Here is a 20344-nt window from a genome sequence, read left to right on the forward strand (position 1 = left end):
TCAAACAAACTGGTGGAAACATCTCGTCCTTGGTGCAGGTAAAAGAACAAAATCACCAGTTTGACATAATGGAAACCAGCAGAAGAAAAGTGAATGAGACATTTACAGTATGAAGAAGAGTCGATGAAGAGCAGAGCATCTTTAAGTCTCTGAGGAAACTGTTTAATAAACATTTTGCCATATTTAATAGAAAACTGACCCGAGGACGTTTTATACAAACGTAGATGAAGATTCTTGTTGTACGTTCTCGAGCACCACCTCAGAACAACCACCAGGAGGAGACTGTTGGAGAAACAAAACCTTTTGGTTTCCTCTGTTCCTAATCCTAACCCTAACCTTTGACCTTATTTAGGTTAAAGTGATCAGAACATGCTGTTTACTTGTCAGTGTCTTATTCAGACTAATGTCTTCATCTGGTTAATATCAGACTATTGGTTCCATGTGAACGTGTCGAGTGCCTTGCCCAAGGAGCCGGAGTTGAACCACCAACCTCCAGGTTAATAGATGACAGGCCTCAGTCTCTTGGGAGGGAGTTTTCAATTGTTGTCTTGAAACTACTGGAAGTGTGTGTAGTTTGATACAGACAGTATTTCATACTGAGAGCAGGCAACAAGGAAATATCATAAGACCTTAAAAAGGTGGAATCTATAAACCCTGTGGGGGGGGGGGACACAGCTGTGAAGGATTTCACTCTTTTAATGTCGTCTGTGCTTTATTACAATGATTCACCAGAAACATATCGAAAAGTAAAGTTACTAGAAAATATATAAAAACATAACAGGTGTTCAAATATAAAGGAGAATAAATGTATGGTCGTCTTTGTTTTATTCAACATTGCAAGAGTTAAAAAATCTACTTTTGTCATACGAATTAATTATTAATGAATTAACACGAACGCTTCCCAATAACTGACTGATTTCAGTTCATTATTCCACAAACATGTGGAGACTGTTGTTGGATGAAATGTAGAAAGTGCAGAGTGAAGAAAAGAATGATTTTACGTAAGAAAGGTCGTTTATTCAGAGTAAAATACTGATTATAATAATATGAACACCTCAATCAACACCAGACCACAGCTCCAGTGAAACTTTACACTTCCCTTTGTTTCAACACTTCTCACTACGAAGCCCGACAGGAGTTAAAAATGACTTTTCTACCTGGAAAACAAGAAACCATGACGTGTGACAAATGGGACTGGTAACACCCCCCCCCCCCGACTTCTTTAATCTCTAGTCTACTGTTGGTAAAAAAAAATGCTATAAATACATCATATTTAACAAAGCGTAGAAAACAGATCAAGTATAAATAGGGAACTAACAGAAACAGATGGAGGGTTGGTGACTGTTGAAAACTGCTGCTCATGGTTTTCTCTTTATGTTTATATCTAATATCTACATCGATTACATCCAGTTCACAAAGACACCAACACGTCTATGCTCCTGTTTGTATCTGATGATGTACGAGTAGATGTCTGGAGGATTTCTCTGATTGTTGGATGACACATGGAAACTGTAGGTTGTCACAAATATGCATTTAAATCAACACTATGCAACTTTTCTAGCTGAAAGCAGCAGCTTGGTGAAAGTGAGTCTGATGTGTGAGTGTGAACAAGAGAAAGTTTCCTCCTTCTCTCCCTGAGCGTCTGTTCTCTGTGACTCTGCTGAGTGGGTTCCATCTCCTGAGAGAACAACTGACTGAGAGTCACAGACACAACCAGCTGCAGCTGAAGAGTGGAGCTGAACTGAGATCAGTTACAAACACTCTGAAGTTATTAACAACCAGAGTTTATCTCCAAGATTCAGCAGGAAACTGTGAAACATGAAGATTTGTTACAGCTGCAGCTCTTCAGGTTCAGGAAGCAGAGGATCATGGGTAATATTTCAGTTCAGTGAGTGGGACACGCGTCATCGCGCGAACACAGAGCCAAACAGAGTCAATCACCACATGTGGCCGCAGGGGGCGCTGTTGGTCAATAAAAGTTGCACAGTGTTGTTAATATTCATCTATTTTATACAAACGTTTATTTTGAATCGTAGATTGTTGTCGCTGTTGTCTTTTAAAGGCAATAAGTAAACAAATGATTTATTTTTTACATCTTTACCAGAAAAGTGAATCCTAATCACAAGCTGTCAGATAAATGTGGTCCTCATCAAGGTGGAGATCAGCAGATCTACTGAAGGCCCCCAAGGCTTCGTGGAAACACTGGATGGTCCATTGATTAGAAGGGATTTCTGATTCCTGCTCTAAAGGATCTCTCCAGGATGTGCCCTCCTCTTCCTCCTCTTCCTCACTCTGTCCTTCTTCCTCTGTGGCGTCCTGGTCACTTCCTGGTGAGAAGCTGGTTCTCCAGCTGCTCCAGACGAGCAGTCATCCCAGCCAGTGGGCAGTTGATTAAGGAATAACAAACACACACATGAGTAGTTTCTGAACATCTCACAGATATTTGTCTCTTTACAAATTCAGACTTGTTGATTTTCAGCAGCAGAATAATTCACACTCATCTCTGACATCGAGTCAAAGAAACATCATCTAACTGGTTTATATGGATCCAGTTCCTGACACATTCGATACCAGTTGGATGAATTTCACTGTTTCCTGATTTGTATTCATCTCCATTGAATCTGTTTTTCAATGGACAGTGTAAAACATTAATATCTGGTGTTTCTCTTCTTCCTTCTGAACGAGCACCACTCAGGTGCCTCCATGTCCTGAGCTTCTCCTTCACACATCCTTCACTCTGATGGAGCAGCTGCTGGGGACAACAGGCAGCGTTTTGAAAACATCACATGAGAAGATTCTTTTAGTTTCACATGGTCACAAACCTCAGTTCACTGTCTAACATCAGAGCAGCTGTTTGTTTCCAGATGTGTTTGAAAGGATATGTTTCTGTGTGAGCTGCTCCAGGCTGCTCATGGTGGCCTGCTGGAACTCCACCAGACTCTCACAGGCACACGGGTCCTTCACCTCGATCTCCCCCTGACTCTCCTCTGCACACACACGTCAGCACCATCATCCACATGGACGCACATGTCACCGTGTGGTCACCGCTTCTAGTTTCACTTCATGATGCCATCGTGAGTCACTTCAACTGTTTGACCTTCACTTCACCACATCTGTCTCCGTGCTGCAGTGATTGGTCACTGATCAGGAAACACTGCTGCAGTTTAAACTTGTGTTTCAGGAGTAAATCATGATTTAGCCTGAATGTTCCTGGGACCAACTGAAAAGTTCAATACTTGAAAACAAAGTTAAAAACGTCTGAGTTGCTCTTCTCTTGTTTCCATGTGGAATAAGGTTCATCTATGAATATAAAGTTATTCTCCCAACTGTCATGTCGCACCTTGGCCAGTAGATGGAGCAAAACAACAAGATATTAAATTAACCTGCCGGCATTCTCTTCTTCTTCTCTGGGAATGGTTTCACGTTTGAATTTTTAAAAAGAGGATTTAGTTTTTACAATGTGTGAGTAAAATATACAGTTTGAAAAGTTGAGTTGATCCATTCAGACTTTTGCCAAATTAAGACGTAAAAAATGTTGAATGTCAAAAAAGAAAAATTTCCTCATTGTCAAACTCACAAAGAAATGTAATTAAGATTTGATATTTTACAGTTTAACCAATAACTTCTTACTCACAGATACAACCAAATATACAGGGCTCGAATAAAGAAGTAAAACATAAAAATAATTGCACTTCTTTTCTAAAGTGTTAATTTTAAAACATTTGATTATTGGCCAACAGATAATAAGTGTGTGGTGTTGTGTGTTGTGTTTGTCGTGTGGCTCCTGCACATTGTGAAGACGCAGCGTCCTCAGTGGAGGATTGTACCTGGACAGACGTTCAGCTTGAGGTTCTCAGCGATGGTGCTGATGGCCGTGAAGTCGCTGGTGTAATAGAAATGTTTCTCCACGGGTTCGGACGCGATCTCACGAAGCTCCTCCTCCACAGCTTTCCCCACGCCCACAGCGTACATGGTGATGCCTGCGTACGTGCACACAGAGACCGTTCATCTGCAGCCACTCATCAACTGACAGGTCCAGAGAACAGACCGTTCATCTGCAGCCACTCATCAACTGACAGGTCCAGAGAACAGACCGTTCATCTGCAGCCACTCATCAACTGACAGGTCCACAGAACAGACCGTTCATCTGCAGCCACTCATCAACTGACAGGTCCAGAGAACAGACCGTTCATCTGCAGCCACTCATCAACTGACAGGTCCAGAGAACAGACCGTTCATTTGCAGCCACTCATCAACTGACAGGTCCAGAGAACAGAGCGTAGATCCTGCGTGGACCCTCTCACCGCTCGAGTCTTACCGGCTTCTTTGGGCATCTTGGCGAACTCGGTGATGTCGTCCTGGGAGCGTCCGTCTGTGAAGACCAGTCCGATGCGGGGGATGTTGCGGCTGGCGGGACGAGCGCCCTCGGCCTCGGAGAAACTGTTCTCCAGCATGTGCTTCAGGGCCAGACCCGTCATCGTCCCTTTCTCCATGTACTCAACCTACACAGACACAGAGATGAGTGGACAGGTTCTTGTTAGTCTCAACCCACCGGGACGTCCCCCGCTGGTTTGTGAGCCGCCATTTTCAAGAGTTTGTCCAGCGCCATCTTGGTTTTTTGAAACCTGAAGTAACCATATTTGGGGGGAGCAGGGGGCGGAGCTCCACGTCCACACCGACTCCTCCTTCTGGACCTGCAGTCTACAGCTCTATGACTCTAGAGGCCAATGTATGGTTCTCCGAGTCCGTTACGGACGGACGGACACTTTTTGATTTATAGTTCTCCGCTGCTGAAAACAATTGGGCGCCAGAACAGTAGGGGGCGCAACGGAAGACGAGCTTAGAGTTCTCAGAAAAAGTCCACGTACCTGCTCCCGGCTTTCCACACACAGTGTAACACAATAAAATAAAGTGACACCCAGCGGGTCACAATGCTTATGTTATCGTTTCTAGAGAAAGCGGTTCCCTGGTCTTGTTTCCGAACTGTGTTGCTAATTCCACTACTTGAAGCTACACGGAAGCAGCTAGCTACCCCCCCCCCCCCCCCCCCCCCAGCTTTCACACACAGTCAGCAGGGACACCCGATACTAACTACTACCAAGTGTTTGCTTCTAACCTGACGGTGTTTGAGAAACAGGGTCATGAGAGCCGTGGAATTAAAGTCGTGACAGCATGTTTTTGCAGTTACCACCGCAGTTAGCATGGTGGCTAGGACGCTTGCGCCGTTATGAAAGTTCGTTATAACCGTAGACACATGCCGTCAGGGCTCTAACCGGCCACCGTCAGCCGTTGTAGAATCGTAGTTGTGTTTGGGTTTATTGTGATATAGGAAATGAAACAGGAAGTTTTAGGTCCGGAAATGATGTCGCTCTGAAATGCTGTCGTTAGCGGACCAATCATGGCCAAGGGCTATCCATGGGCTCTCCGCCATGCCGACGTGTAGTTAGAACAATCAGAGCGGCACGAAAAGCTCTCCGAGGAGCCCGGAGAGGAGGTTCCACAGCAAAGAAGGCGGTCCTATCTGTCCGTGTCCGTCAAAACGGAGAAGCATAAATTGGCCTTAACTGAAGTCAGGGACGTCCTGAGCAGAAGGTTCTCTTTGTATTGGAGCCGTCGATCAGAAGCACCAGGTCGATGTTGGCCGACTTGCAGGCTGAAGGAGAAAGAGACGGAGACTTTGCTTCAGCTCCAGGGAAACTTGAAGGAAACACTTTGTTATATTATGAGAAAAAGTCCTGTCGTCTGTTAAATGAGGAAAATGAACGACCATAATACTCCATCATAGAAAAGCCTCTGTTACATACATGCTGCTGCCATCATATTAAACAGATATTGACTCAGTATCTTATATCATAATAACTGTGACGTCTGGAAACCTGTGGATGTTTGTTTCTGTTTCTAGTTGCTGTCACAGTTGTCCTGCTAACGGCTGTCGTCTTCCAGGTGACTCCAGCAGGAGCTGCCATGAATCTCCACAGGAAGTCACGGGTCACAGGCTTCACTGGGCCCCCCCCCCCCGGAGGGAAAGAGGATTCTACAGAAGATTCAGTGATCAGTGTCTCGGCTGCACTTTAATTTATCTGTTTTAAGTTCAAACTGATGCAGACGCTCCCAGTCAGGACTCAGTGTGAAAGTGAAGATCTGGATTCATGATCCCACACCGTCCATTATTAACTAAAAACATGATCCTAAGTTTGTTATCTACATCATAACATCACAATAAAACATGAACTGTGAACCAGTTCATCTTCATGGGTATGAACTGGACTTTGAACTGGGTTGTTTAAAGAGTGAACTGGTTCAACAGGGAGGAGGAGCCTTAGAACAGGGAGCGGTCAGACTCCATTTTCACCTGGACGAGCAGAAGGAAGGAAAGTGAGCAGGTGAGTGTGAACACAACTTTCTGAAAGTTTCACTGTCTCACTCTCACACCTGCTGTTAACATCCGTCTGCTGATCACATGACTCTAAGTTTGTCAGTTCACACCTGGTGACAGACGTTACACCAACCAGTGGAGAGTCTTCACTGTGGATCCCAGTAAAGCTCTGGACTCACTGGCTGAGGTGTGAGGAACATCGACCTGCAGAGCCAGGTACACACACACACACACACACACACACACGCACACACACACACACACACACACACACACACACACACACACACACATACACCACTTCATTCTGGTTTTGTGTGAGTTTTAAAGTGAATATAAAGTTGTTGCTTGTGTTTGACCTTCATTTGGGCACAAAGCCATAGAACTGAGTGGAGACACAGAGTGCTGCTTCAAGCTGTGACTGATGTGCTCTCAGTGTTACTGTCTATAAAGTTCTGTGATTCAAATCCAGCCTTTATGACGTGAACATGATTCTAGATGTTGAGTTTCTTCTCTTAGTGGCCGGGGGTTGAAGGACACATGAACTTTTACAGTTTGTATTGATTCACTTTAATGTAGTTTATTGGTTTGAGTGTAGATCAGGAAATGCTTGAGTTGCAAAAACACTTTGTTATTCACTGTTTGTTTATGGCTCAGCAGGTTTATTGGTGTAATTAAAAATGACATAAACCAATATTACGTGAGAGGGAACTTTAACATTGCGCTTGTACAATAGTACAACTCCACACCCTTATTGGCTGGTACCCTAAAGAATATATTCATATTATTAATTTAATAATGTTCTCAATGAATAGGTGAGCATGCACAGCAGCAGCTGAAAGCCATGAAGCAGGATGGTTTCACTTCCCTTCTTTGCATCTCCATCCCCTGATTTACTCCCTTGAGCAGTTTTAGCAGCAGGAAGATGTTGAAGTAGGCGTAGAGGAGCGTGAACCAAACACCATCAGGTAGATACTGTAGGAAACCTCCCTCTGTTTTACACTGACAGATCGTCGGAGCAGGTTGTTCCTCTCACAATAAATAGTAGAATGAATTAACTGTAGAGGCTGTGTTGCCAGAACGATAAACACATCTGACAGAGAAGAAACTATGTTCATGGCCCAAATCCAACCAATGAGAACGTGAGTTCTTCTGATGGTGCAGAGCTCCACGTGTCACAGTGGAAGACAGACGGAGATGTAGCACTCCACCGCCATGGCAGCTAAATTCAATGGCGTGTTGAGGCTGGTGAAGATGGCCAGAGAGATGATGAGGCAGCAGAGCGTCACTTGGATCTTGTAGAAGACGTAACTAAAGAGAAACAGGCTGATTGTTGCAGTGAGCTGGATCGTTCAACACCAGGTGGATGAAGAAGATGGAACGAGGATTCAGGTCAAACATCTGGAAGAGAGGAGAAGAAACAGAAGTCAATGAAACTCTCTGTTAGTTTCTCTTTCTACCTGAAATCCCTGATCACATCAATGATCATGATAATAATAATAATATTAATAATAATAATAAAAGACATTAAGGGTTCTGACCTGGTGCTTCCTGAAGGTGTGAACCAGTGAGCAGTTGATGTAGTTGATGGTCAGACCAAGAGCCAGTAGGAACACATTCTTCTTCACAGCTGTTTCCTGAGAGTCTCGATCACTCGTCACATTAAAGTTGTACGAGGAGGAATTCATGGTGAGGATGTGAGGATCCTGCAGCTCTCTGCTACAGGGAAACATTTTAAATATGTTCAGGTCGTGTTCAGATTGGTTCTGTTACTTCAAGCTTTAACACGTTCTCCTTCGGAACAGAAACCAAAGGAATACGTCTGATCAGCTGTTCCAGTTATCATGCACCGACTCGAGTTTCAATCTGAAACCAACATTCACTCTGACAGACGTTCTCATGTTGGAGCAGTTTAAAAAACACGCCTGCAGGAGCAGATACAGAATAAAAAATACACACTAGTTAGGTTGATGGATTTGCATTAAACATTTTATGAACCAGAAACAGATCCAGTGTTCTTATTGGAGAGGAAGCAGCAGGATATGATAGTAAGTGCAGAACCATTATAATGAAGGCAGGGACCCCAGATGTTACGCTGACAGATGTGAGCTCATCCTGAAGAGAAGGACTGATTTCCTGAAACTTGCTTTGGAACAGCAGAGCTGAATCAGTCCTTTGGTTTGACGGTGAAACCATTCAAAACCAGTAATACCCCCCCCCCCCCCCCCCCCACACACACACACACACACACACCTACACTGGGACTGGTCTTGAAGGTCTCTGCAAACTGACACCGTCCATTATGAACTAAATACATGATCCTAACTTTGTTATCTACATCATAACCAGCACAATAAAACATGAACTGTGAACCAGTTCATCTTCATGTGTATGAACTGGACTTTGAACTGGGTGGTTTCAAGAGTGAACTGGTTCCACAGGGAGGAGGAGCCTGAGAACAGGGAGTGGTCAGACTCCATTTTCACCTGGATGAGCAGAAGGAAGGAAAGTGAGCAGGTGAGTGTGAACACAACTTTCTGAAAGTTTCACTGTCTCACTCTCACACCTGCTGTTAACATCCGTCTGCTGATCACATGACTCTAAGTTTGTCAGTTCACACCTGGTGACAGACGTCATGTGATCGGATCCCAGAGACAGATGTGAACAGCAGGTCTGGATCAAAGAGCCTTCAAAGGACTAATTAACAGAGTTAACTCACAGCTTCACTTTTTATCTTCATCTGTTCATCAAGTGTTTAATAACACAACGTGTTTTGACAATCATACGTTACAGTCACCTGAGTGTGTGTGTGTGTGTGTGTGTGTGTGTGTGTGTGTGTGTTTGTGTGTCCTTGGGTGTGTTTCTTGAACTTGTTTGTCCTGATTCCTGTGAGCTCAGGAAAACAGGAAGTGATGCAATTCGCTTACCGTAGTACGTCAACGTAAAGTCGGAGAGAGAGAGAGAGAGAGAGAGAGAGAGAGAGAGAGAGAGAGAGAGAGAGAGAGAGAGAGAGAGAGAGAGAGAGAGAGAGAGAGAGAGAGAGAGAGAGAGAGAGAGAGCCTATTGTCCTTCACCGGAAGTTTTTTACTTTTAATGTATCTACAGCCTTCCTGAGGTTTCTGATGTGATCACTGTTTTTCCTTGTATATAAGTACTCCTGTGTACTCAAATAAATACCAGTACTACAAACTATGAAGCCCTGCATCTATTCAGAAACGCTGGAGTGCTTTTATTTTGAAATGGGTAGGCTACAGGAAGTGTTGCAAATATTTGTGTTTGTGACGTTTTCAACAGATAAACATTGAAACTGGTGTGAAAGATCATTTCACTGTGTTCTACTGTAAACTGAGCGCAGAACCAGAGGAAATAGACCTTGAACATCTAGAAGAGCAGCGTGGCCTGAACCACAACTGAGCCGCAGCCGGTGCAACATGGACGAGGACACTTCAGAGCAAGTTGGACCCTCAACCACAAAGTAAGAGACCTGCTACAAACATGTGAAGCTCCAAACTGAATCCTCACAGAATGAACCAGTGAATGATGTGTTCTGAATAAAAACATGTTTGTGTTTGCAGAGGTCAGGACCACAGACTGAGAGCAGAGTCTCCAGGGTCCAGCTGTCTGTCTCTGAAGAGTGACCGGTCCATGAGACATCCTCCAAACTTCAGTAATGAACCTGGACCCTCACCCACAGAGTAAGAGACTGTTTCTACTGGGACCTGCTCTGAAGAGGATCTAGTTTCCTCTAGTGTGGCCCCTGCATTAGGACACAGCTTCATTGAAGTTGGTGACTAATCTCTCAGAATCACTCAAAGAGCTCAGACCTCCACCAAGAACCAACACGCTCCTTATGAAACCACTTTGAAATCCACTAGAGACTCATTTGGATTTGGATCTGCACCAAATTCCACACACTGGTAAACATCAGTCCTCTGAACATGTCTGTGAAAGAGGACCCCCCCCCCCCCCGATCTGGTTCACAGACCACAACCTTCCACCAAGTTTACTGGTAATCTGTTGTTTTTTATAATCCCACTAACAAACCAACCAACACACAAACATACTGGGTGAAAACAAAAGCTCCTTGACAGAAGTGATGACAACCTGTGACTGTGACATGTGAGTTATCAGGACATGTCTTCACAGGGAGAGGAAGAGGAGTCATGTTTCTGAGGAGGAGCAGTCGTCCTGCTGTGCTTCGTGTCAGGACGTCCTGAAGGATCCAGTCTCCACCAGCTGTGGACACTGGTTCTGCAGACAGTGCATCACCTCATACTGGGACCAGTCTGGTTCTTCAGGAGACTCCTCCTGTCCCCAGTGTGGACAAAGATCCAGAACAGGAGCTGGAGGTCAGACAGCCGGTCAGAGCAGCACTGTACATGTGTCTGCTGATGTCTTCACTTCTGACAACAGCACATGTGGTTTTATTTTGTTCCTTCATACAGCATCAACATTTAACATCGTTAGAAAAGCACAAAGTTAAAAAGCTTTTACTTTCTGTAGTTTTTCTGTATCTGATGAAAACAATCAGCAGATTCTCAGATTCTCTGTCTCTCACATTGTTTCTTGTCTTTCAGCAGATCGTGGTCTACAGGAGGTTTCAGATGAACATAAGCTCAGTGTGAGGAGGAGATGTGAACATGTGACTGAAGGAAGTGATGAAACAGGAAGTAGAACCCTCCTCAACAGGATCTACACTGAGCTCTACATCACAGAGGGACAGAGTGAAGAGGTTAATACTCAACATGAGGTGAGGCAGCTTGAGACGGCTTCCAAGAAGAAGATCCTCCAGGACACTCCCATCAAGGTCCAGGACATCTTTAAAGCCTCCACTGACCAGCAGAGCAGCATCAGAGTCGTCCTGACCAACGGAGTCGCTGGCGTTGGAAAAACCTTCTCGGTGCAGAAGTTCACTCTGGACTGGGCAGAGGGTTTAGAGAACCAGGATGTGGGTCTGCTGGCTGTGCTTTCGTTCAGGGAGCTGAACCTGGTGAAGGACCAGCAGCACAGTCTTCTCACGCTGCTCCATGTTTTCCATCCAGCGTTACAGAAGCTCACGGCAGAGACACTCGCTGTCTGTAAACCTTTGTTCATCTTTGACGGCCTGGATGAAAGCAGACCTTCTCTGGACTTCAACCACAGGGAGCTTGTGTCTGAGGTCACACAGAGGTCATCAGTCAACGTGCTGCTGACAAACCTCATCCGGGGGAATCTGCTTCCCTCGGCTCTCGTCTGGATAACCTCCAGACCTGCGGCGGCCAATCAGATCCCTCCTGCATGTGTTGACAGGGTCACAGAAGTACGAGGCTTCACTGAGGCCCAGAAGGAGGAGTACTTCAGGAGGAGATTCAGTGATGAAGAGCTGTGCAGCAGAATCATCTCACACATCAAGACGTCCAGGAGCCTCCACATCATGTGTCAAATCCCAGTCTTCTGCTGGATCAGTGCTACAGTTCTGGAGCACATGTTGACCACAGACCAGAGAGGAGAGCTGCCCAAGACCCTGACTGACCTGTACTCACACTTCCTGCTGGTTCAGACAAAGAGGAAGAACAACAAGTACGGTGAGGGACATGAGACGAGTCCACAGCAGCTGACGGAGGCTGACAGGGACGTTCTCCTGAAGCTGGGGAGGCTGGCACTTAAACATCTGGAGGAAGGAAACATCATGTTCTACCAAGAAGACCTGGAGCGGTGTGGTCTTAATGTCACAGAGGCCTCGGTGTACTCAGGAGTTTGTACTGAGATCTTCAGAAGAGAGTGTGTGATCTTCCAGAAATCAGTCTACTGCTTTGTTCATCTGAGCGTTCAGGAGTTTCTGGCTGCAGTCTACATGTTCCACTGTTACACCGAGAGGAACATTAAAGAACTCAACAAGTTCTTGGGAATGCGTAAGAAAACAGACAGTACCTTCTCCCTGGATGACCTCCTGAAGAGAACCATGAAGAAATCCCTCACCAGTACAAATGGTCATCTGGACCTGTTTGTTCGCTTCCTTCACGGCCTCAGTCTGGAGTCCAACCAGAGAGTCTTAGGAGGCCTGCTGGGTCAGACAGAGAACAATCCAGAGATCATCCAGAGAGTCATCAACAACCTGAAGAAGATGAGGAGTGATAACATTTCTCCTGACAGAAGCATCAACATCTTCCACTGTCTGACTGAGATGAACGACCACTCAGTTCATCAGCAGATGAAACAGTTCCTGACTTCAGAGAACAGATCAAAGGAGAAACTCTCTGTCATCCACTGCTCAGCTCTGGCCTACATGCTGCAGATGTCAGAGGAGGTTCTGGATGAGTTGGACCTGAAGAAGTTCAACACATCAGTCCGGGGTCGACTGAGACTGATCCCAGCTGTGAGGAACTGCAGGAAGGCTCAGTGAGTCCAGACATGATCAATAACATGTTCAATCAGTGTGTGTGTGTGTGTGTGTGTGTGTGTGTGTGTGTGTGTGTGTGTGTGTGTGTGTGTGTGTGTGTGTGTGTGTGTGTGTGTGTGTGTGTGTGTGTGTGTGTGTGTGTGTGTGTGTTGAAGTTATTATTTTTATGTACATATACATTCTCATCATTCTCATGTACATTTGAGAACAATTAGATCAGATGTGGAGAGTGAAATCCAATGTGATCACTGTGCTGGAGTTTGAGGGTTCAGACAAACGACCATGTGGGGTCCATTGGAGATTATTGTATATACTGTGTATATATATATTTATATAAATAATATATTTATATATATATATGAGCAAACAGCACAGAGTGAGGAGACGATCACTGAATCAGTGTTTGGATGAGAATCACTGACGGTTCCTTTAAACTGAAGAAGCAGGAAATATAGTTTCTTCTTCTTTCTTGTGAAACCAGAGTTCCCACTCTGCGTTTGTCCTCCACCACCAACCAGTGCAGTGTCCGTCCCTCCAGGTTCCTGACATGTTGACTTCACAATAACATGAGGTCACTGTAACCTTTGACCTTTGACCTTTGACCACTGAAATCTAATCAGTTTCTCTTTGAGACAAAATGTGAAGAAATCCCCTAAAGACAGACTTGAGATATCATGTTCAAGAGGCCATGAACATGTTCTGTGACCTTGACCTTTGACCTCTGACCTTTGACCACCTGAATCTAATGAGTTCCTCTGTCAGTCTGAATGAACACTTGAACCTAATCTGAAAGGATTCTCTTGAGGAGTTTTTAACAAAGAGGGGATTTACCAGGGTGAGGGTCACATGATCACGTTTTGTATGAATATTGTTTTTTCTGATTTAATTCTCACAGATTTGATATTTTCTTTAATTACAGACTCAGTAGTTATGGACTCTCAGAGACTCACTGTAAAGTCGTGGCCTCAGCTCTGAAGTCAGACCCCTCACATCTGAGAGAACTGGATCTGAGTCACAACGACAAGCTGCAGGATTCAGGAGTGAAGCTGCTGTGTTCTGGACTGGAGAGTCCAAACTGTCGACTGGAGACTCTGAGGTCCTTAAATCCTTCTTCACTTTTCAAGATTCAAGATTCAAGATTCAAGATTTTTATTATCAAATGCACAACAATAACATTAAGCAGTCGCTGGCAGTGAAATGCTTGAGTCACAGGCTCTCTTCTGGCAATGCTCAAGTAATTACTAAAAAATAATAAAATAAAAATAAAATTGAAATAGTATAAAATAGAATAAAATAGAATATCAAAATTTAAAATAGAAAATAAAGTATACATATCTAAATATATATAAAAACAGCTGAAGAGAAAATAAAACAACAATAGTGCAATTTATGCAATAGTGCAAGTATGCAAATATGTCACGGTGCTGGTTTGGTGGAGTTATTGCAGTTCAGAGGAGTTTAAAAGTCTTATGTCCTGGGGGATGAAACTGTCTCTGAGCCTGGTGCTGCCGGCCCGGATGCTGCGGTACCGTTTGCCAGAGGGCAGCAGGCAAAAATGTTTATGGCTGGGATGAAAGGGGTCTTTAATAATCCGGCTGCTCTTCTTCCTGCACCGCTGGGTGTAGAGGTCCTCTATGGATGGGAGCTCCGTCCTGGTGAAGTGCTGGGCAGACTGCACCACCCTCTGTAGAGCCTCACGGTTCAGGGCGGTGCAGCTGCCAGTCAGGATGCTCTCTATGGTGCACCTGTAGAAGTTACAGAGAATCCTGGAGTCCATGTGGAGCCTCTGCAGCCTGTGGAGGAAGAAGAGCCGCTGTCTGAACGTCTTCCTGATGGAGTCTGTGTGATGGGTCCAGGTCAGTGATGTGGACCCAGAGGAACCTGAAGCTGCTGACTCGCTCCACCGTGGTCCCGTTGATGGAGAGGGGGGGGCGTGTTCTTCTCCTCGTCTCTTCCTGTAGTCCACGATCAGCTCCTTCGTTTTGCTGACGTTGAGATACAACAAAATATAAATACTTTTATTATTATTATTTATCACTATCATAATTTGCCAGAGTTGTCATAGTTACACAGTGAACTTTGTTTACTCCTTCGACTGACACAGCTCCAACAAAGCACGCAGCCATCTGACTGAAGAGAAGAAATACACAACAAGTTGTTCGACAATGGAGACGTTAAGTTAGTTTTCCAGGTTTGCCTCGACACACATGTGTCATGTTGACAACACACTCGACACACAAGATCATCTGTTGATTTCACACAGATAAACAACACTTGCATTAAAGAAACTGTGACAAACCAACACACCCGTTCTGTGATGAGCGGTTGTGTTGTTTTCATTCTCCGATGAATGAACCTGATCATCGACAACAACGAGAACATCTTTTAAAATCCCGTCCGCTGACTTCAACCAGCAGCGACAGGAGGACACGTGAAGCTCCACACGTCCATTAGAAGCAGGTTCACCAACTGGACTCATGAAAACACCGCTCGAGCTTCCTCCTTGTTGATGTGAGGGATGTTTACATGTACCTGTTGTTTGGTGTGTGCGTTGTAATGATCACCAGAGACAAACAAAAGCACTTTGCGTGGAGCTGGTGACGCGTGTGTGTTCTTCAATGCTCCCTGTGTCTCCTATGAAGAGGAGCATCAGATTGTGAAGCCTGGTATTAAGTTTACAGTTTATTCTGTGTTCGGACTTTCACCAGATGAACTGGAAGTTACCTCAAAGCACATCTGGTGATATACATCTGACAAATCAAAGAACGAGACATTGATCTGACTCGTGATTCAGATTTCAGTGACTCGGTGGCGTAGTGAGATCGTCATCAGGCTAGAAGCTCATAGTGCTTCAGCTCATTGTTTCGAATCCCGTTCAAGGTTTTTTTTTTACCATTTAAATGTATATTGCGGTCTCAACGTGATGCTGACACAGACACATGAACTCGTGAAGGGTTCATGTAGGATTTTAATTTCAGCAAGACCTTCAGTAGATCACCGCACTTCACACACAGGCGCTTTGTGAAAATGACGAATCTGCCACCGGCGCTGAAAAGAGCGTCAACATCTGGAATGTCGCCAGTTGCCATGCGCGCCAGTTAAACTGGAACACCGGCTCACGACCCTCGTTTCCTTCGTCGTCGCCTCCGTGCTCCAGGTTGCCGCTCCAACCCGATGGACAGAAGTTGTTCTCTATCATATATGATGATAGGGCTCGCTTTACCGGAGTGCATGATAAAAAATAAAGTAGAACAAATAACTACAAGATAGAGAAAAAGAGAAAAAGAGCAGAGCTGTGGGAGAGCGTGAGACACAGCAGCCTTCCTCGGCGCTGTCCTCCCCTTTATCAGACTTTCTTTCTTATTGGGTCATTATTTATTTAAATTGTCTCAGTTCTGCTCTGCTCACTGTCCCTCAGTCATCTGTCACTCACCCAGCCTGTCAGTCACGTCCACCTCATCAACTCCATTCACCTGCACTCACCTGCTCCTGATCACTAAGAAAGTGTCAGTAAATAACATGTGGACTGAGGCCGAGCACTCGTCCTCCTCAGGTTTTCAAAATAAGACACATTCTTATTGAAACACGTTGGACAGTTGATAAGTATAGAAACAAACAGGAAGTGACATCAGGAGCCATCTCTACTTTAAACAGTGTTTAATTACACAAACCTGCTCAGTGACCAACACACAGAGAAGAAGCTGATGAACGAAACAATGGTCCAACATGTCTGATCTGATATTTATCTTCAGGTCACAGACTGGACTGAGGTCAGCAGCATGTTGAGAGTCTGTGTTGACATGATGACAATCCACAACAACAGGAGGACACATTCTAATATTCATATTTCTTTATCCAGGTTTATGAGCTGCAGTCTGTCAGAGATCAGCTGTTCTTCTCTGGCTTCAGCTCTGAGGTCAAACCCCTCTCATCTGAGAGAACTGGATCTGAGCTACAACAACAACCTGCAGGACTCAAGAGTGAAGGAGCTGTGTGGTTTTCTACAGAGTCCAACCTGTCGACTGGAGACTCTGAGGTCAGTTCACTGACTGACTTTTGTAGATCTCATATCTATAAAACAGCATTTATACACAATTCAGCTCATTTAATTATAATTTAACATAATTCCTCTTCATACATAACTTGAATCCATTCATTAATTAATCTGTGACATTTTATATATTCAGCTACTTGTTAAAACACTGAGTTTAGTTCTGGATTTCCTAAACTGATCTGCAGGACAGAGACCGGGTCCAAATAATCTATTTGTACTGAATCAGGACTCGTTTTTAGTCCAACATGTCTGATTTCATATTTATCTTCCAAGTTATGAGTCTGTGCTCAGTTTAATTTACAGTTAAGTTTTATTCTTTATCCAGGTTGTGGAACTGCAGACTGTCAGAGATCAGCTGTTCTTCTCTGGCTTCAGCTCTGAAGTCAGACCCCTCACATCTGAGAGAACTGGATCTGAGACTCAACAAGCTGCAGGACTCAGCAGTGAAGCTGCTGTGTTCTGGACTGGAGAGTCCAAACTGTCGACTGGAGACTCTGAGGTCCTTAAATCCTTCTTCACTTTTCAAGATTCAAGATTCAAGATTCACGATTTTTATTATCAAATGCACAACAATAACATTAAGCAGTCGCTGGCAGTGAAATGCTTGAGTCACAGGCTCTCTTCTAGCAATGCTCAAGTAATTACAACCTAAAAAATCAAATTGAAATAGTATTAAATAGAATAAAATAGAATATCAAAATTTAAAATAGAAAATAAAGTATACATATCTAAATATATATAAAAACAGCTGAAGAGAAAATAAAACAACAATAGTGCAATTTATGCAATGGTGCAAGTATGCAAATATGTCACGTCGCTGATTTGGTGGAGTTATTGCAGTTCAGAGGAGTTTAAAAGTCTTATGTCCTGGGGGATGAAACTGTCTCTGAGCCTGGTGCTGCCGGCCCGGATGCTGCGGTACCGTCGGCCAGACGGCAGCAGGCAAAAATGTTTATGGCTGGGATGAAAGGGGTCTTTAATAATCCGGCTGCTCTTCTTCCTGCACCGCTGGGTGTAGAGGTCCTCTATGGATGGGAGCTCCGTCCTGGTGAAGTGCTGGTTAGACTGCACCACCCTCTGTAGAGCCTCACGGTTCAGGGCGGTGCAGCAGCCAGTCAGGATGCTCTCTATGGTGCACCTGTAGAAGTTGCAGAGAATCCTGGAGTCCATGTGGAGCTTCCGCAGCCTGTGGAGGAAGAAGAGTCGCTGTCTGAACGTCTTCCTGATGGAGTCTGTGTGATGGGTCCAGGTCAGTGATGTGGACCCAGAGGAACCTGAAGCTGCTGACTCGCTCCACCGTGGTCCTGTTGATGGAGGGGGGGGCGTGTTCTTCTCCTCGTCTCTTCCTCTAGTCCACGATCAGCTCCTTCGTTTTGCTGACGTTGAGATACAACAAAATATAAATAGTTTTATTATTATTATTTATCACTATCATAATTTGCCAGAGTTTTCATAGTTACACAGTGAACTTTGTTTACTCCTTCGACTGACACAGCTCCAACAAAGCACGCAGCCATCTGACTGAAGAGAAGAAATACACAACACGTTGTTCGACAATGGAGACGTTAAGTTAGTTTTCCAGGTTTGCCTCGACACACATGTGTCATGTTGACAACACACTCGACACACAAGATCATCTGTTGATTTCACACAGATAAACAACACTTGCATTAAAGAAACTGTGACAAACCAACACACCCGTTCTGTGATGAGCGGTTGTTTTCATTCTCCGATGAATGAACCTGATCATCGACAACAACGAGAACATCTTTTAAAATCCCGTCCGCTGACTTCAACCAGCAGCGACAGGAGGACACGTGAAGCTCCACACGTCCATTAGAAGCAGGTTCACCAACTGGACTCATGAAAACACCGCTCGAGCTTCCTCCTTGTTGACGTGAGGGATGTTTACATGTAGCTGTTGTTTGGTGTGTGTGCGTTGTAATGATCACCAGCGACAAACAGAAGCACTTTGCGTGGAGCTGGTGACGCGTGTGTGTTCTTCAATGCTCCCTGTGTCTCCTATGAAGAGGAGCATCAGATTGTGAAGCCTGGTATTAAGTTTACAGTTTATTCTGTACTCGGACTTTCACCAGATGACATGGAAGTTAACTTAAAGCACATCTGGTGACATACATCTGACAAATCAAAGAACGAGACATTGATCTGACTCGTGATTCAGATTTCAGCGACTCGGTGGCGTAGTGAGATCGTCATCAGGCTAGAAGCTCATAGTGCTTCAGCTCATTGTTTCGAATCCCGTTCAAGGTTTTTTTTTTACCATCTAAATGTATATTGCGGTCTCAACGTGATGCTGACACAGACACATGAACTCGTGAAGGGTTCATGTAGGATTTTAATTTCAGCAAGACCTTCAGTAGATCACCGCACTTCACACACAGGCGCTTTGTGAAAATGACGAATCTGCCACCGGCGCTGAAAAGAGCGTCAACATCTGGAATGTCGCCAGCTGCCATGCGCGCCAGTTAAACTGGAACACCGGCTCACGACCCTCGTTTCCTTCGTCGTCGCCTCCGTGCTCCAGGTTGCCGCTCCAACCCGATGGACAGAAGTTGTTCTCTATCATATATGATGATAGGGCTCGCTTTACCGGAGTGCATGATAAAAAATAAAGTAGAATAAATAACTACAAGATAGAGAAAAAGAGAAAAAGAGCAGAGCTGTGGGAGAGCGTGAGACACAGCAGCCTTCCTCGGCGCTGTCCTCCCCTTTATCAGACTTTCTTTCTTATTGGGTCATTATTTATTTAAATTGTCTCAGTTCTGCTCTGCTCACTGTCCCTCAGTCATCTGTCACTCACCCAGCCTGTCAGTCACGTCCACCTCATCAACTCCATTCACCTGCACTCACCTGCTCCTGATCACTAAGAAAGTGTCAGTAAATAACATGTGGACTGAGGCCGAGCACTCGTCCTCCTCAGGTTTTCAAAATAAGACACATTCTTATTGAAACACGTTGGACAGTTGATAAGTATAGAAACAAACAGGAAGTGACATCAGGAGCCATCCCTACTTTAAACAGGGTTTAATTACACAAACCTGCTCAGTGACCAACACACAGAGAAGAAGCTGATGAATGAAACAATGGTCCAACATGTCTGATCTGATATTTATCTTCAGGTCACAGACTGGACTGAGGTCAGCAGCATGTTGAGAGTCTGTGTTGACATGATGACGATCCACAACAACAGGAGGACACATTCTAATATTCATATTTCTTTATCCAGGTTGAGTCTCTGCAGTCTGTCAGAGATCAGCTGGTCTTCTCTGGCTTCAGCTCTGAGGTCAAACCCCTCTCATTTGAGAGAACTGGATCTGACTGACAACGACCTGAAGGACTCAGGAGTGAAGGAGCTGTGTGGTTTCCTACAGAGTCCAACCTGTCGACTGGAGACTCTGAGGTCAGTTCACTGACTGACTTTTGTAGATCTCATATCTATAAAACAGCATTTATACACATTTTATCTCATTTAATTCTAATTTAACATAATTCCTCTTTATACATAACTTGAATC

General features: G+C 44.5%; 2 protein-coding genes across 2 annotated transcripts in view; one reads left to right on the plus strand and one right to left on the minus strand.

Annotated features, from left to right (window-relative positions):
* LOC128436258 (protein NLRC5-like) overlaps window positions 1-20344 on the plus strand; it is a 426728-nt gene that overhangs the window by 132033 nt on the left and 274351 nt on the right. The window contains 2 exon segments of the mRNA XM_053418014.1: window positions 17135-17308; window positions 20057-20230. Of these exon segments, the coding sequence (XP_053273989.1) occupies window positions 17135-17308; window positions 20057-20230 (348 nt within the window).
* LOC128436273 (matrilin-4-like) lies at window positions 996-4547 on the minus strand. Its single transcript, XM_053418038.1, has 4 exons — window positions 4319-4547; window positions 3828-3980; window positions 2883-2987; window positions 996-2379 (listed from the first exon to the last, which is right to left on the minus strand). The coding sequence occupies exons 1-4, from the start codon at window positions 4491-4493 to the stop codon at window positions 2321-2323; spliced, it is 492 nt and encodes a 163-aa protein (XP_053274013.1). The 5' UTR covers window positions 4494-4547; the 3' UTR covers window positions 996-2320.

The sequence above is a fragment of the Pleuronectes platessa genome, assembly GCF_947347685.1.
Source record: "Pleuronectes platessa chromosome 2 unlocalized genomic scaffold, fPlePla1.1 SUPER_2_unloc_1, whole genome shotgun sequence".
NCBI lineage: Eukaryota > Metazoa > Chordata > Actinopteri > Pleuronectiformes > Pleuronectidae > Pleuronectes > Pleuronectes platessa.